Source organism: Cetorhinus maximus, chromosome 11 (assembly GCF_964194155.1).
Source record: "Cetorhinus maximus chromosome 11, sCetMax3.hap1.1, whole genome shotgun sequence".
Lineage (NCBI taxonomy): Eukaryota > Metazoa > Chordata > Chondrichthyes > Lamniformes > Cetorhinidae > Cetorhinus > Cetorhinus maximus.
Window position 1 is genome coordinate 64,437,227 of NC_135889.1, and position 19,498 is coordinate 64,456,724.

General features: G+C 40.8%; 1 protein-coding gene across 4 annotated transcripts in view; it reads left to right on the forward strand.

The window, feature by feature from the left end:
- The window catches only part of ubr3 (ubiquitin protein ligase E3 component n-recognin 3), a 353,894-nt gene that overhangs the window by 282,424 nt on the left and 51,972 nt on the right, over positions 1-19,498 (forward strand). For all 4 annotated transcript variants that reach the window (XM_078552128.1, XM_078552129.1, XM_078552130.1 and 1 more), the window contains one exon: positions 4,986-5,086. In XM_078552128.1, the coding sequence (XP_078408254.1) occupies positions 4,986-5,086 (101 nt within the window). The remainder of the gene's footprint in view (positions 1-4,985; positions 5,087-19,498) is intronic.

The window sequence follows — 19,498 nt, forward strand, 5'->3', positions numbered from 1 at the left end:
GTACATCACCAATCCTGACCATAGTCCTTGGATCATGAAAGACCATACCCTCACAAGGTTATGTGTGTCATATGTCACAAGTCATTTGACATTGGGAATACGGGTGAGGCAACAATGAAGAATCATTCATCTGGTCAAAAGCACAGAGAAATTATGTCAGCCATGACAATCAAAGAAGGTGCATCTACTTCTGCATCACTGAGGTCTATCTGATCATATTTTACAGAGATAGTGTACAAGCTACACCATCAGTGCAAAGTTACCATCCTACTTCACCCCTCAAACAATATTAAGTCTGAATTTCTTTGGACACTGAAAGTGATAGAAGCACACTACTATTTTCAAATGACTGGGGATATTTTTAACTTGTTTGAGCTGATGTTCCCAGACAGTGAGATTGCTGCTCGTTTTTAGTGTGGCAAGGTATGGTTTAGGCATGTCCTTCAGCTCATTACTCACAAGAATATGAGATAGGAGCAGGATTAGACCATACAGCCTGTGGAGCCTGCTCCACCATTCAATATGATTATGACTGATCTTGGGCTTCAACTCCACTTTCCCACCCACTCCCCATATCCCTTGATTCCCTGAGAGACCAAAATTTTGTCTATCATAGCCTCAAATATAGTCAATGATGGAGCATCCACAACCCACTGGGGTAGAGAATTCCAAAGACTCAACTCTTTGAAGTGAAGTAATTTCTCTTTAGCTCAGTCCCAAATGATCAACTCCTGAGACTGTCCCCATGTTCTAGATTCCCCAGCTAACGGAAACAACTTTTCAGTGTCTATCCTGTCAAGTCCCTTCAGAATCTTGTATGTTTCAATGAGGTCACCTCTAATTTTAAACTTCAGAGAATATAGGCCCAATTTACTCATCATCGAAAAACCCTTTCATAACATGAAGCAATCTAGTCAACCTTCGCTGGACTGCCTCCAATGCAAGTATATCTTTCCTTAAATATGGAGACCAAAACTGCCCAGAATTCCAGGTGCAGTCTCACCAAAGCCCTGTACAATGTAGCAAAACATCTTTATTCCTTACTCCAGTCCCCTTGCAATAAAGGCCAGCATGCCATTTGCCTTCCGAATTGCCTGCTGTACCTTCATGCCAACTTTGAATTCCTTGTATGAGCACATCCAAGTCTCTCTGAATGTCAGCATTTACAAGTTTCATGCCTTTTAAAAAATATTTTGCTTTTCTAGTCTAATAATCAAAGTGAACAACCTCACACTTCCCCACATTATACTTAGCTGCCATTTTGTTGCCCACTCACTTAACCTGTTTGTACCTCTTTGCAGCCTTTCTGTGTCTGCCTCACAACTTATATTTCCACAGCTTTATATCGTCTGAAAACTTAGATATATTACACTCTGCCTCTTCATAGAAATCATTAATATAGATTGTAAGTAGGTGAGGGCTCCAGCTCTGATCCATGCGACATTTCACTAGTCACAGCCTGCCAACTTGCTAATGTCCCATTTATGCCTACCCTTTCCTTCCTGTCTATTGACCAATCCTCTATCCATGCTAATATATTACCATGAACTCCATGAGCCCTTATCTTGCCTAATAACCTTTAGTGTGACTCAGGTAACAATCCAGAGACGATTACCTTTGATGTTCTGCGTTTTTATTTGTACCCTAACTCTTCAAACTCTCTCAGCAGAACATCACCCATGTGTCTTTGGTTCCTACAACTGAATCCTCCCCTTCTCATTCCAAGTTAGTCTCCAGCCGTGAGGTGATATCCTTAACCCTGGCACCAGACAGGCAACACAACCTTGGGCACCCCTGGTCACGGCTGCAGAGAACATTATTTAACCCCTTACTATACTGTCGCCTATCACTACCACGTTACTTTTCCCTTTCCCCACTTGAATGGCATCCTGCATCATTTTGCAGGCACAGATGGCTTGAAAATGCCAGTGTCATGCGACGAGTTCTTTGTATTAGACCACAACTACAGTAATATGTTGAGGCCACCAAAAGTGGCAGTATCGTCAAACCAAAGACCAAGACATATGAATCAATATGTGAAGCAGTCAATGATCCACTGTTTGAGGCAAAAAGAGAATTTTTCATCTCTGTAACAAGTGAACTGGAGGTCTTTCTGGCAAATTATTAAATTGACACTCCTATGATACCATTTCTCTCTTCTTACCTCGGCAGTGTAGTGAAGAATTTTTTGGAGCACTTCATGAAAGAGAAAGTACTTGCTGAAGCAATAACAGCCCTAAAATTGAGTTAAGTCAGTGTCATGGACAAGTACAAGCTCAAAGAAAATCTCAAAGCTCGATAAGGTATTTGTCACCAAGAACTGGTTATCACATCTGAAAAGGAAGGGAAAGATAAGTGATCAAACTCTACTGCAGTTCAAACAGGAATGCCAGGCATTCCTCATAAACGTAACTAAAAAGTTGTTGGAAAAATCACCCATTGATTACCCTCTGGACTGTACATCAACCCGTTGAACCCAGCATTCATTGTAGTGAAGTGCAAGGCAACACTCTTAACATGTTTGCAGTTGTTTGTGGGTGCAGGCCATGTTAATGTTCATCATTGTGACATGATCCTTAAAGAACTCCAGCAGCTAGTTGACAACTACAGAAATGAAGAAGCCCACAATAAGTTTGTGTTTCAGTGAGGAAAAGAGACAGGTTGGACAGCATCTACTTTGCTTTGGAAGAAGAGCCAAAGTACAAGCATTTTTGGGCTGTAATAAAGTTGCTCCTTTCCCTGTCACATGACCAGACATCAGTGAAGCAAGGATTCTCAGAACAAAGAGTTGGCCATAGAAAACCAGAAAAAAAGATTGCTTGTTTCAAGGAGACTAATTAAGGATGTTATTAGAGATGTGAGAGGTGTCTGCAATGCAGAAATCAATAAAGAACTTTTGGCATCAGCTGGTAGTGCCAGACAGTGCTAAATAACCCACCTAGAAGAAGAAGCAGCCAAGAAAAAGGAAACCCTAGGAGGAGAAAATAGAGGGAATTGGAGAGGTAAGTGCTAAACTGGAAAAAAGGGAAGCATCAAATGAAGACAGATATCAAAGCACTACAGCATGATGCAGATGAAAAAGCAGAAGTTGCAGAACGCACCAGTGACTTAACCCTGCTTGTCAGATCAAATGCAATGAGGTGCCATTTGAAAGAAAAAAGTAAAGCTTTGCATAACATTAAGGAGCAGATTGTGCAAAAGGTGGAAGAACTGAAGCAGCACTGAGCATGCAAAACAAACAAAAAAACCTCTGTATATATTGAAAAGTAGATTGCTTCTATGTTTAAGGAAATAAAGCAGGACTGAATATGATGTGTTTCCATGGCAGAACTGTTTTGTTGTTTTTTTATTTTCATTCTTTTAACAAGTAAACAGACTTTGACCCCACAAACACTTTTCATGGAGCACAAAAATTCTATTCAACAGTCTTATGAGAAATTGAGGTTATTGGATAACTTACACAAAATGCAAGGTACTAATGCTTGTGAAAAGCTACAAATACCAGAGTTCATGATATATTTGAATGAAAAACTGGTCTTCAATTATTTTAAATTGGTCATGGAAAAGTCATGGAATTTTTTACTAAAGGTGCAGGTATCCTGCATTTAACCCTTTGTCTCTTCTCCCCTCACCTCTTCCTCCCCTCGCCTCTTGCCCCCTCACATATTACCCTCACCTAGTTCCCCCTTGCTTCTTCCTCGTTTCTTCCCCCTCGCCTATCCCACCTCGCTTTTCCCACTTGCCTCCTCTCCCCCACTCACCTCTCCCTCTCCCCTCACGCTTCCTCTCCTCCACTCGCCTCCTCTTCACTCCTCACCTCCTCTTCACCCCTCACCTCCTCTTCATACCTCGCCCCCCCCTTGCCCTTCACCTCCTCTTTTCCCTCACCCCCTCTCCCTCTCGCTTCCTCTCCCTCTCACCTCCTCTTCCCCCTTGCCTCCTCTCATCCCTTACCTCCTCTTGCCCCTCACCTCTTCCCCCCTTGCCACTTCTTTCCCCCTCGCTGCCTGTTCCCCCTCACCACCTCGTCCTCATTGCCTCCTCTTGCGCCCCCCCCCCCGCCTCCTCTTGCTTCCCCCCCCCCCCCCCCCCCCCCCCACCTCCTCTTGCTCCTCACCCCCTCTTCCCCTTAGTTGCCTCCGCCCCCCTGGCCTCCTCTCCCTACTTCCTATCTTCCTTCACCACCTCTCCCCTTTTGTCTCCCCTTCTCCTTCATCTCTTCTCCCTCCTTACCTTCTCTTTCCCCCTCCTTCTATCTCCTTAACCCCCCTGGCTCCTTCCCCCATTTCCCCTCTCCTCATGAACCACATCATGTAGCACATTTTTTGAACAAAACCTTTGGCAGGTTTACATCAAATTGATAACAAGTTGACTCTACGGTATGATAGTGAACTCTACACTGAGTATTTTTATACCTCTATTTTTCCGAAGCCTAGGCAACAAATCACATAACCACCTTCCCATTTCCAGTGTGGCAAGATCTGAGATGTTTATGTTGGTTTGCGATGCCAACAATTCAATCAATAAAACCACTCCTCAAATTCACTAACCTGGGAGTTCAACAACTCAAATATGATTTTATATTAACAGCTCTTAAGTATTCTAGATAGCTGGTGAAGATTTCCTAATTTCCAAGGACAATTCAGTGATAACACCTAGCTTTTATCATTTGTAGAATATTATTTGGGGTGTGGCGAGGGGCTTTACTTCATCAATTTTTCTAAATTGAAATTATCGTGAAGCTATTGCTTTTTTAAGCTACTCTGTTTTCTTGAGTCTGTCTTTCAGTTGGAATCTGATTTCTTGCAGTTATTTACAGTTTGAGGTCAACTGCATAATGCATTTAAAGCAGATGAAATCTGAAAGCTACAATAACAGTGCCATGAGTGTTGACATCCATATCACAAGCATGAAAGTGATTAGTTTGCATTAAACAACCTTTCAACCAACACTCTTGTACATAACTGTTTAATTTCTACTTTCAGAATATGTGATGATGAGAAACCAGAGGTGCCATTATTGTACCGGGATGTTTCATCTCTCCTGCTCATTCTTGTTTTAACAATGCCACAAGAATTACACAAAGGTAAGTTTTAATTTTTAGATTTTTGCAGGCTGTGTAGAGCCTCTAAATGTATATTTTTGTGAACCCAAATACACTCTGACTAAACCTTGAGTGTAACAATCAATTAGAGAATACGCTTGTATAGCAAATTAATGATACTTCATCTACATGCAACAAATTTACACTGAACAGATTTTTGATATGAGCTTGGCATGCTTATCAGTATTGCCTGTTCCTTTACCTTGTTATCAGCTTGCTAATACAAAAAGTACACAAGGGTTGGAAAGCCATTGAGGGTTTTTTATTAGTGAAATAATGTCCTTTCAATGACCTTCATCTGTTAACAGTACTGTGATCTGAGTGATCCTTCAATCTTAGCTCAGGGCCTGAGGGATAAAGATAGCAATTTACATTGAATTTTAGCAGTCACAATTGCAGCAATCATGTATAATAAGAGACTGTACACAAAAAAATGATAATTACAGTAACGCTTACTGAATGTGACATGTACTGTCAACACATAGCCTGAGGCAGAGCAGAGTGTGTGATGAATACAAACTCTCAAAGGTCTTTGGTTATAGTCATCAAATTCAATAAATCCGTTCAGTATTTTTTTAAACAGTAAGTTAAAATTGGAAACTCCCATAGAAAAAAATGTTACTTTATTAACTAATCTTAAAAGATCTACTGCATACGTTGAATTTGCATGTGGGTATGTATTGAATAAAGGTGCATCATACTAGTGAAATACTCAAACAATTAGCTTTTTTGGAAGTGAAGATTGCCATTTTGCAGAAGGGAACTCAACCATTCCTTTGCCCCTGACTGGAACCATGGGAATCATATTGTCCTGTTCACAGTTGGATGAGAATTGGTATCTTTTCCCATCCTACATTGATTAAACCAAAGTAAATGCTATTTCACTGTTCATTCTGTGAAAGAAAATTGATCTGATCCCATCACAAAGAGGCACAGCTGCAAATTGAGTGTTTTATTACAGAAAGGACTTCTTGATGGAGGTCAGAACATTTGTTGATGCTGGTAGTGCGAATGTTGAACTGGGGGGTTAGGCGGCAGGAGGGGTGGAAGACAGGAGAATAAGCGAGTGAGTCAACAAATAAAAAGCTTTGATTGGTAACAACTGTCTCCAGACCTGCTGTATGCCTAACTGCACATATTGTGTAACCTATAATAACAGTAAATGTACTGTCATCAGAATCAGATGCTCCTCATTTCAGTATGTTAGAAACATGGGTGATGGGGGGAAGTAAGTGAAGCAAAACTGCCACAATTTCATTTGACCTTTGGCAGAATTAAGGAGAGCAAACACAGACCAGCTATATACCCACAAATGTGGTATATAGGATTAAAAAGAAAAATAATTGGAAGGTGATTTTATGAATGCGTTCTACTGGCAGAGAACTTCAAATGTCGGATGAACTTTATTGAAAGCCAATCTCCTTATCATTAACGCTTTCAATACCATGACAGTGTTTTTGCACAGTTGTAGATACCTAGCTAGTTTTGTGGGTTCGTTTTATACTTAATTTCTTCATTCAGATTAAAACTCTATTAAGGTAGAGTGACTATTATTGCTGTAGTGTTAATCTACATCAAAATGCAATAATATAAAAAGAAAGACTTGCATTTATATGTGCATTTCATGACCTCAGGACGTCCCAAAACAATTCATGGCCAATGAAGTACTTCTGAAGTGAAGCCGATGTCCTAATGCAGGAAATGCAGCAGCCAATTTGCGCACAACAAGATCCCGCAAACAGCAACGTGACAATCAGATTTTGTGTTGTTAATTGAGGGATAAATATTGGCCTGTACACCAAGGATTACTCCCTTGCTCCTCTTCAGAATAGTGCCATGGGATCTTTTACGTCCATCTGAGGAACCAGACAGGACCTTGGTTTAATGTCTCATTCGAAAGATGGATATATTTATATACTAATATATACTTTGCATCACAATGCCATTGTTTCTCATTGAAGTGTTGGTTAACATTTAAATTTATACATATCTGGGAAGTGGTCCCTGTTGCTCCTAAGTTTCTAGTTTTGTTGAATATTGTTGCACTTCTTGATTCCATTCAGGCTTTTCAATATTTTTTGTGGATTTCTGTGTTGATCAAGGTTAGGGGTGTCAACTAGAAATTGGAACCTTTTTCTAATGTTCGTAATTCAGAGGACAGAGGCAGATTAAAACTCTCTCTTCTCACATTGCATGTTATCCCTAATTTCAGTGGAACAGTCTCTACTGCTCTGGTATGACATATTAATTTTGAAAACCAGTTAGTGTTCTGACCTTTCAAGGTGAGATTTCCAATTTAGTATCGCATGACTAGAACTTTTCAACTGTTGGATAATGTCCACTACAGAAGCTAATTTTGTTCAGGACTCTTCCAACTGAAAGAAAGGGGGCACCTTCATCTAGTCAGTCCAAATTGAATTTAATTGCACCATGCAGGATGAAATATTAATGCTTAATCCCACATTTGGCCTTCTCACAAAAATCGCTTTGAATAGCAAAGTTCAAACAATGTAGTAAGCAAAAAGAAAACACAAAAGGGTTAAAGATTGCATTGTTACTTAAACAATTTATTTTTTAAGTGAAACAATAAAAAGGAATACTTTTGCAAATAAATTTTCCAAATATTTAATTGAATCTTTGTACTTCTTATGGTGAGGGATTCCAATGCTAACGATTGGGACATTTTTTATTTCTTGCACTCGATATCAAAATCAAGCATTCCTAGTATCTAATTATCTAGTATCAAGCTATTGGTCCTTTTGCACTGCCCATTTGAAATTTCTGTTTTACATCTTATGGCCTCGTCCTCTTTCCCTCCGTCTTTAACTCTTTCCCTTTCCCACTCTTGCGTATGAGTTTCAGTTATTGTGGTTTTTGTTTTTTTAATAGATATTAGAATGAATTTTTGCTGAGTTCAGACTGCACACTTGAAATGTTAATTTTTCCCCAGTTGTGCAGAGTGCAAGATTCACTTGCACTTGAGTAAAAGATATATTGACAGCTCTAATAGCAAGTATTTGTTTCTCTGGAGATAAAGTGAGTTAGGTAATTTATATCAGTTTCTGAAATATTTGAAATATTAAAACTTTGTCCAGCATTTTGAGGACTGTTGAAATTTGAGTTTTTGCTGGAGTTGGATGGACAAGGAGGAAGTTAAATGAGATTTTGAAACTACATTTCTGTGAGGAAACATTGCATTAAATCATTTTAGCCAGCACATTAATACACATCAATTGATCTTTGTTAAAGGATGATGTATTATTCTACAGATATTTCTTAGATTATAAAAGAAGAGGGTGAATTCAGTAAGATTATTGAATTGGACATAAGGGATTGTTAGTAGGGCAAACGTTAAATGGAGTAACAATGATCTTTAAGATTCAGTTGCAGTTGAAATTCTCAGTACAATTTACTTAAAAGTGTAAAAATGCTCTATTATAATAACGTTTTATATAAGGATGTAATAAGATCAGTCAGGGCATAAAATTATTTTGGTAAAGCAAGTGAGATCCAACAGAAAGGGTTGAAGAGGAAGAGGAACATAAGAGCTACAGTATTATCACCGTAACATCTCTTTTATACTGTGCTAATGACAACATAAAAAATGCATTTTTTATCCTTCCTCTATAATTCGAAGGTATCACAGGATGTATGAACACCACCTCTGGAGCAGGTTTCAGGGAATAAATTCGGAGGCAGTGAAGTATGAACTGGCTGTCTGCCTCCCTTCAAAGCTGTGACCTTGTTGCCATAGCGATGTGTCGTGCTGGCACATATGCATACAGCATCAGCAAAAGAATGGAGTGTGTTACAGATTTTGGGATGCAAATAAGGCTACTCCATTGAACACAATATGTTGAGCTAGGTCATGTAGAGCTGATAGAAACAAGGTTAAAGTGCAACTAGCAATCAGAGGGGATATGATGCCCTTGTAAAGGTCCACTTTGGTGCTTTTCTTTTGTGATGGGAACGCACCTTCCTTTCTGTTATCTGATCTAGGAGGCTAATAGTCTTGGGCATTTTTTTCCTGGCGGTGGGAGGAGGAGAATGGTGTTTTGATTACTTCAGCATTACCCATTTAATAATATACTTGATCATTTCAGCAGCTAAGTTAGTCTTATCTGTTTCTGCCATGTGGATTACACAATTTCCCCACAAAATATATTTGATCACTTGGAAACCATATTTTATTTATAATAATCATGTACACTTTTAGTTAAATGCTTATTCCACCATTTAATTTATATTTTCAGATGAATTTCTCTGCTTGTTAAAGTGAGTGATGTGCTCGATTTCTCCAGCAGTGACATTTTCACTTGCTGATACCTAGTGCCAGCATTGAATGCTCCCAGATCATGCATAACCAAGCTAGATACTAAGTAAAACTGATCCCTCTGTTCAGTAATGTGTCTAGAACAGGCTTGTCCAACCTTTTTGCCCAGGGGGGGCCACATTTGCATATTTTTCCCACTTAAGGGGCGAATAAACAAATTTTGGAACGATAAGGTTTGGCACAACAATAAACCAAATTTCAAAAAAAAAGTTGGGTTTTAAGGAAAGAAACAATTGCTGAGCAAAAGTACAGAAATGTCATAGCAATAAATTGTTAATTTTAAAAAAGAGTAATTAATAAAAATGACCAGAGTGTGAGAGGGTCAGAGAGTGTGTGTCTGGCTCACCCCCAGTCTCACAGTGCTTACTCACTCACCCTCACCCACTGAGTGGGTGCGTGTGTGTGTTGATGTATGGTGGTGAGAGTGAGTGAGGAACCTGAGACTGGACGCTAGGCAGACTCGCACGCTCCCTCCTTGCCATTCCCACCCCCCCCCACATACACACACACACACACGCAGACAGTCTCTCGCACTCCCCTCCCACACACACTCAATCTCTCTCACTCCCCAACGACAATATAGAACCATAGAACAGCAATGGTACAGAACGAGGCCATTTAGCCCATTGTGTTTGCACCAGCCAAAAAGAGAAAAAAGAAACTAGCCGCTCATTTTAATCCCACTTTCCAGCATCTGGTCTGTAACCTTGTAGGTTACAGCACTTCAGATGCAGATCCAGGTACCTTTTAAATGAGTTAGACAGTGTCTCTCTCTCCCCCGCCCTCCCCACACACTCAGTCTCTTGCATTACCCCCCAACACACACTCAGCTTCTTGCACTCCCCTCCCACACACTCACTTGCTCGCACCTTCTCTACACACACTCAGTCTCTTGCACTTGCTCCCCCACATACTCACACAGTCCACACCCACTCAGTCATACTCTCTCATTCAACCACACACTCACTCAGTCACACTCACTCACTCCCCCCACACACACACACTCAGTCACACTCCTCACTCCCCCTCCCTCACACACACTCACTCACTCTCTCACTACCCCCCTCCCCACATCTACACACACACTCACCCTCTCACTCCCACATACTCACCACGGCACCATCTCCTCCCCAGGCCCGCCAAAACTTCACCCACCCCTGCAGGCCCGATGTGACTTTTCCCCTTCCCACCAGGCCTGATGCGACTCCATCCTCCAGGGTTGCCAAAACTTTGCCTTACAGGGACAGAACATACCATGCTCGCCGGGCTCCAGCTGTGATGTTCCTGACTCCCCGGGTTCCAGCCCCAACATACCTTTGCTTCCCTCGCCTCAGTAGCCCTCAGCACAATCACCAATGCTGGTGTTTTCTGCTCCTCCGATTAGAGGCTGTTTCTTTCCCTCATTTGTTGCTGATAGGCTCCCTAGTGAGCCTATCAACAGCAATCGCAGGAGAGAAGCAGTCTCTGATTGGAGGAGCAGCTCCATGCAGAATCTCTCATTGAAACTCATCTATTTGACCTGAACTTTGAAAACTGGCTCCGGGGGCTGCATAGAGGGGTTTTGCAGGTCACATCCGGCCTGCAGGCCAAACATTGGACAAGCCTGGTCTAGAACCTAACCTTGGAAAAGCATTTTCAGTATCCCGTCTTTACTCGGGCATTTTTTTCCCCATTTCTCATACTAACCAAAATTATTCTCAACTATGAGATTGCCAAATTGTCAGTCTTTTTGTGCTGTGGATTTCTCCAAAGGAAATGGGATGATACTGTTCAAATGTGCCAAAGCAAAAGAGTGTTTCAGTGTCAGGCCCAAGAGGTGAAAGAACAATTCTTTTATCTTTTACCCCACTGGTTCAGCATTTTTCCTTTGGTCATAGTATTGTCAAATATTCATTGCTGAGATTTTTTAAGTGCAGCCCATTTATGATTTTTGGCATGGAGCATTTCAAGGAAACTAGCTAACATAGATAGCAATGGAAATTATTTTGAATGAGAGAATAATAAACAACAGACAAAAGTATGTGTCTTTGGCCCCAGCAGAGTAATAGTAATTTAACACTTAGATTAGGTGAAATAATATTCTAATTTAAAATCTCATTTTGCCAGCTTGACTCCTCCTCACTCATATATATTACTCACTGTTGGCAGCTATGTAGCTGATTTTTATCTGCACATATTTATGCCATTGTAATGACTTGACTTATGAGATATCTTTTTATGAGTAGCTTTAAAATTAGCTCTTTTGAGAGCACAGAAGTACTATTCCACATTAGTGGCTCACATTGCTTTTTCAGGAAATTGTTCCATTCCTTACAGGAAAATAACACCTTGCCAGTGATTCATCACTGCTATACCATCATGAAGAGGTACCAGGTAACTCCCTCATGGAATAAGGAAATATTAGAAGGAAAGTCACTTTGGCCACATTAGCACACTTCCTAGCTTCAAAGCTGTATTGGTAGAGGCTTTTGAGGAGGTAGCATACCCAAACCCTTTGACAGGGATGACATTTGTTTGGGGAAACCCAATAGAGGAAAAGGACGAACATACGTTGAAGAATTCGTAATGTTCAAAAATATCAGCAAGAAGTGAAGTGTACTACTTTGCCTCAAAAGCTCAAAAACCCTAGATGTTTTTCAGCTTTCGTAATACAAATGAGATTCAAAATATTACAAACAATCATTCACATGCATTGTATTTTTCTCGGTTCTGTGATCAATTAAGATTGCACGGAGGAAAATGGATTCCTGGAACTGGTTGCAAGGCAGTAGCTTTAGCGAGTGGTTCTGCACATGAATTGTAACTTTGCATTGTAGCCTTTGACCAGACTTGTCATCACTTCTTCCTTTGTAGCCTGATTGTCTTGACATGAGAGTCATTTTCAGTGGACTAAGTAATCTATCCCTGACTGTTTTCTTTCAGTGAGACCATGGTGATAAAGTTAATCTGTATTCCAAACATTGGTTATAAATCTTATTCCCAAAGACAAAACACAGAATTAAGCACTATCAATGTCCTTTGAACTAAAGCATTCCTCTGGAACAAAAAGATACTTTTTACAACGATTGGGTAAAATATATCTGCTTTTAATTCCACCTTTTTCCACTGGCTGGTTACCATGACCAAGTTCAGTTGTCTCCCCTAGGTGCATTATTGCCATGACAAACATATTCTAAACAGCAAAGAACGGATGATGTGAATGATTGTTTAAGTATGACACTCAATGAACCCTGCAACACCCTTCAGAGACTAGAATCATACCTGACAAACAGGAGGATGCACATACATGGTTGTCGAGGGCCATTCAGCACCACCAGAACATCACTGCAAGAATTTCTCCGGGCCTCTGCCCAAACATGTTCAGATTCTTCACCAGTGACCATCCCTGTGTCATAAGATCAGGAGTACTGTGTTCCCTGATGATTCTAAAATGTTCATTTCCATTCAAAAAGGACCAAAGGATAATAAAGAAATTCATGTCAACCTTTAGTAGTGCCTGGATAACATACAGGCTTGAACTGACAAATCTTAGGTAACATCTGTAGGTCACAAATGCCAGGCAATGATCATTGCCAACAGACTTCCTAACTACCTCCCCCTGACCTTTAATGGCACCATAATTGCTGAGGCCTCCAGTATCAACATCTTGAGGGTCACCATTAACCAGAAGCCATATAATTTTTGTTTTCCATGTATTGATTCTGAAAATGTTTCAGCTGTTCATTGTAACAGGTGATGCCCCATTCGAATGAAAAGCAGCAAACATGCAAATGCATGAAAAGGATCAGAATAACAGATCAGTGGGTGCAATGAAGATTTGGTCAGATCTTAAACTGATGAACGTGAAACTGCTGTGCTATCTCAATTGTATAAAAATCCTACCCAGTCATCATTTTGGTTTCAGAACAAACTGATTTATTGTATTGTGCTCCATTTTATGGTACTAATGATTCTCTTAATTCCTACCATGAAGTCAAAGTATTAAAGCTCTTATTTCCAAAATATTCCAAACTTCTGATAAAGCTGGATTCTTAATAATGAATGTTTTCAGCTGTTGAATTGGGTATGTGGCTTTCTTCAGAAGATCCAAATACAGGTTTTGATTAATATATTCAAAGAGCTTATTTAACTCTGTTTTCGTCCTCACCAGTCATCTGATTCATTGCTTTTGTTGACACCGTGCTCTGCAACGTGAGTCATTTCTCATCTGAAATAGGAGCAGTACACTGTTGTGAATGACTAGACGGAATTGGACAGTGGACTGATGGAATTATGTGTAATCTCAGAATGAGAAGACCAAATTAAACTTTTTAGAAATCTGACTGGTGTTTTTGCATCCACCTATGCTCTATATATACATTGGGACTGCCCTTATATTGTTGCACTCTAATTATGCAAATTCAGTCAGCACACCTCCAATAATGGCTTCCCTGCACACTTTGAGTCCCTGAAGAATCAGTTCTGGGCCCCCTCTTTTCTCTTCATCAGTGTGCTACTCTGTAGCAGCATCACCCACAAGCACAAGGTTCAGTTTCCATATGTATGCTGACAATATCCAGGTCTACCTCTTCCGCTTCTCTCAGCCAAACAACAACCTCTATGCTGTGAGACTACCTGTCAGTATGAAGTCATGAAAATGTTACAGCTTCCTGTAACTGCACAAGGAGAAGATCAAAGCCATATGTTTTAACCTTCATAATACGAACATACCGATTAGGGGCAGGAGTAGGCCATTCGGCCCCTTGAGCCTGCTCTATCATTTGATAAGATTGTGGCTGATTTGACTGTGGCTTCAACTCTACTTTCTTGCCTGCCCCCATACCCCTCGACTCTCTTGTCAATCAAGAATCTACCTAACAGCCTTAAAAATATTCAATGACCCTGCCTCCACCCCTCTCTGGGGAAGAGAATTTCACAGACTAATGATCCCCTGAGAGAAAAGATTTCTCCTCATCTCCATCTTAAATGGGAGATCCCTTATTTTTAAACTGTGCCCCCTTGTTCTAGTCCCTCCCACAAAAGAAAACATTCTCTCAGCATCACCCCTGTCAAATCTCCTCAGGATCTTATATGTTTCAGTAAGATCACCTCATTCTTCTAAACTTCAATGAATAGAGGCCCAACTTGTCCAACCTTACCACATATGATAATCCCTTCATCCCAGGAATCATAGGAGCAGGTTTAGGCCATTTGGCCCGTCAAGCCTGCTTCCCCCATTCAGTTAGATCATGGCTGATCATCTACCTCAATGCCACTTTCCCGTTCTATCCCCATATCCTTTGATATCATTAGTATCCAGAAATCTATCGATTTCTGTCTTGAACGAATCTTAATGATTGAGGTCCACAGCTCACTGGGGTAGAGAATGCCAAATATTCACCACCCTCTGAGTAAAGAAATTCCTCCTCATTTTAGTCTTAAATGGCCTGCCCCTTATTCTGAATCTGTGTCCTCTGGTTCTAGATTCACCAGCCAGGGAAAACAATCGGTAGAGTGAACCTTCTCTGAACTGCTAATGCAGTTATACCCTTTCTTAAGTAAGGAGTCAAAAACTGTACATAGTACTCCAGATGTGGTCTCACCAATATGTACAACTGTAGTAAAACTTCCCTACTTTTGTACTCCATTTCCCTTGCAATAAACAACAACATTCCAACTGCCTTCCTAATCACTTGGTGTACCTGTATACTAACTTCTTATGATTCATGTACCAGGATCCAAATTCCTCTGTACAACAGAGTTCTGCAGTCTCTATTTAAATAATATACTGCTTTCTATTTTTCCTGCAAAGTGGACAACCTCACTTTTTCTCGCTTTATACTCCATCTGCCAAATTTTTGCTCATGCATTTAATCCCTTTGCAGACTCCTTATATACTCTTCACAACTTACTCTCTTACCTATCCTTGCATAATCAGCAAACTTAACAACTATTCATTCGGTCCCTACATCCAAGTCATTAATGGAGATTGTAAATAGTTGAGGTCCCAGCACTGATTCCTGTGCACTCCACTAGTTACAGCTTGCCAACTGAAAATGACCCATTTACCTTACTCTCTGCTTCTTGTTGGTGAACCAAGCCTCTGTCCATGCTAATATATTACCCCCTACACCATGAGCTCTTACTTTGTGTAGTCAACTTTGATGTGGTATCTTATCAAATACTTTTTGGAAATCCAAATACAGCATATCCACAGGTTTCCCTTTATCCATGTTGCTTGTTACTTCCTCAAAGGACTCCAATAAATTAATCAAGTTTGATTTCCCTTTCACAAAACCATGTTGACTCTGCCTGATTGCATTGAGTCTCTAAGTATCCTGCTATAAACTCTTTAATAATAGACTCTAGCATTTTCCCTACGATAGATGTTAGGCTAACTGGCTTGTAGTTTCCTGCTTTCTGTCTCCCTCTTTCTTGAATAGAGGAGTTACATTTGCTATTTTCCAACCTGATGGGAGCTTTCCAGCATCTAGGGAATCTTGGAAAGTTATAACCAACGCATCCACTATCTCAGCAGCCACTTCTTTTAGGACCCTAAGATGAACTCTGTTTTCTTACCACTAATTCCAACCTCTGTCCCTCGCTGCCACTCATTTGGGCTGAACCAGATAATGCCTTGTTGTCCTGCTCAACCCAGGACCAAACCTTACATTATGCATTATATCTTGCATCAAGATGACTTATTTCTGTTTCCACAGCATTACTAACATCCATACCCACTTCAGCCTTTCTACCTCTAAAAATATTATCCATGACTTTGTTATTTCTAAACTAAGTTATTCCAAGGACATTCTTGTGGGGGAGGGCGAACAGGCAGAGGTTGTGGTCCACATTGGTACTAACAACATAGGTAGGAAGGGGGATGTGGTCCTGCAATCGGAATTTAGGGAGCTCGGTAGACAATTAGCATACAGGACCTCTAAAGTAGTAATCTCCAGATTACTCCCAGTGCCACGTGCAAGTGAGTACAGAAATAGGGGGATAATGAATGTGTGGCTGGAAAGATGGTGCAGGCGGGAGGGCTTTACATTCCAGGGGCACTGGGACTGGTTCTGGTGGAGATGACACCTATACAAGCTAGGTGGGTTGCATCTGAACAGAGCTGGGACTGAGTTCCTTGCGGGTCGTTTGTTAGTGCTGTTAGGGAGTGTTTAAACTAACTCAGCAGGGGTGTGGGAACCAGGAGAGAATTTTAAAAAGTAATACCAGGGTGCATGGAATGCTGGGAGAGGCAGATAGCACTAAAATAGAGAATACTAAGTTAATAGATGGAGTTGGAATAAGGGAGCAAGTAATGAAGTCTATATCACGGTTACACTGCATGTATGTGAATGTACGAAGTACAGTTAATAAAATTGGGGCGTTACAGGCATAGATTGCCTTGTAGGATTATGGTGTTGTGGTGATAACGGAGGCCTGGCTTAAGGAAAGGCAGATCTGGGTGTTAAATATTCCTGGTTACAAGGTGTTCAGAAAAGATAGGAAAGGGAAGAAAGGAGGAGGTTAGAGAAAGTATTGCAGTACTGGAGAAAGTGGATGCGTCAGAGGATTCAAGGACAGAATCAATTTGGCTAGAGCTAAGGAATAATAAGGGTACAATTACATTGCTCGGTGTAACATATAGACTACCAGCTAGTGGGAAGAATATAGAGAAACAAATCTGCATGGAAATTACAGAGAAGTGTAAACATCATAGAGTAGTTATAATGGAAGAATTCAATTACCTGTATATTGACTGGGATAATGGTAGTGTAAGGGGCAGTGAGGGACAAGCGTTCTTAGTTTGTGTTCAGGAGAATTTCCTACAGCAGTATGTGTCCAGTCGAACAAGAAAGGAGGCACTGCTAGACCTGGGTCTTGGGAATGAGGTGGGCCAAATAGATCAAGTGTCAGTGGGCGTACATTTAGGAGAACGTGATTATTGTATATCATAAGGTTTAGGATGATGGACAGTGGGCAATCCAGAGTAAGAATAATTAACCGAGGGACAGCCGACTTCAATGGGGCAAGAACGGACCAGGCCAGATAGATTGAAACCAAAGGTTGATGGGAAAATCAGTAGCTGAACAATGGGCTACCTTCAAAGAGGAGATGGTTTGGGCACAGTCAAGATATGTTCCCTCAAAAGGGAAGGGTAGAACAAACAATCCAGAGCTCCCTGGATGACAAAGGAGATAGAAGTTAAGTTAAAGAAGAAAAAGTGTGCTAACAACAGGTGTCAGATAGCGAATACAATTGAGAACCAAGTTGAATACCGAAGGCTCAGAAGGGATGTGAAAAAGCAAATACGAGAAGCAAAGGGGGATTATGAAAAAAGATTGGCAGCTAACATAAAAGGAAATCCTAAAGTATTCTATAAGCACATCAATAGTAAAAGGGTGGTAAAAGGAGGAGTAGGGCCAATTAGGTACCAAAAAGGAGATTTAAACATAGAGGCATAGCTGAGGTGTTAAATGAATACTTTGCACCTGCCTTTACCTACGAGGCAGATGCTGCCTAGGCCATGGTGACAGAGGACAAAACTCAGTCACTAGGAGGGTTTAAAATTGATAAGGAGGCATTGGATAAGCTGTCGGTACTTAAAGTTGATAAGGCACTGGGACCAGATGAGATGCATCCAAGAATATTGAAGAAAGTGAGAGTGGAAACTGCAGAGGCACTGGCAATAATCTTTCAATGTTCCCTGGATTGGGGGAGTGCCGGAGGAATGGAGAATTGCAAACATTATGCCCTTGTTCAAAAAAGGTCGTAAAGATCTGTCCTGCAATTACAGACCAGTCAGTTTAACTTCAGTGGTGGGGAAACTTCTAGAAACAGTTATTCAGGATACAATTAATAGTCACATGGAAAAATGTGGATTGATTCGGAAGAGTCAGCATGGATTTGTTAAAGGAAAATCGTGTCTAACTAACTTACTGGAGTTTTTTGAAGAGGTAGCAGAGATGGTTGATGAAGGCAAGGCTGATGATGTGGTGTACATGGACTTCCAAACGTCGTTTGATTCAGTGCCACACAACAGACTTGTGAGAAAAGTCATAGGTCATAGAATAAAAGGGACAGTAGCAACGTGGATACAAAATTGGCTGAGGGATAGGAAACAGAGAGTAATGGTTAATGGGTATTTTCCAGGCTGGAAGGTTTGTAGTGGAAATCCCCAGGGGTCAGTATTGGGACACTTGCTTTTCCTGATATATATAAATGATCTAGATCTTGGTGTGCAGGCGACAATTTCAAAGTTTGTGGATGACACAAAACTTGGGAGAATTGTAAACTGTGAGGAGGACAGTGTAGAACTTCAAAAGGACATTGGCACATTGGTGGAGTGGGCAGATAGGTGGCAGATGAAGTTCAATGAAGTGAGGCGATACACTTTGGTACGAAGAACATGGAGAGACAGTATAAAATAAAGGATACCATTCTAAAGGTTGTGTAGGAGCAGAGACCTGGGTGTATATGTACATAAGTCATTAAAGGTGGCAGGACAAATAGAGAGAGCTGTTACTAAAGCATACAGTATTCTAGGCTTCATTAATAGGGGCATAGAGTACAAGAGCAGGGAGGTCATGATGAACTTATATAGGACACTGGTTAGACCTCAGCTGGAGTATTGTGTACAGTTCTGGGTACCACACTATAGGAAGGATGTGAACGCGTTGGAGAGAGTGCAGAAGAGGTTTACAAGAATGGTTCCAAGGATGAGACACTTCAGTTATGAGGAAAGATTGGAGAAGTTGGGACTGTTTTCCTTGGAGAGGAGAAGGCTAAGAGGAGACTTGATAGAGTTTTCAAAATCATGAGGGGCCTGGACAGAGTAGATAGGGAGAAACTGTTCCTACCCCAAACAGATCGAGAACCAGAGGGCACAGTTTTAAAGTGTTTTGCAGAAGAAGCAAATGTGAGGTGAGAAAAAACTTTTTCACACAGCGAATAGTTAGGGCTTGGAATGCCTTGCCTGGAAGTGTGGTGGAGGCAGGTTCAATCGAGGCATTCAAGAGGGCATTGGATGATTATCTAAATAGAAACAATGTGCAGGGTTACAGGGAAAAGGCAGGAGATTGGCA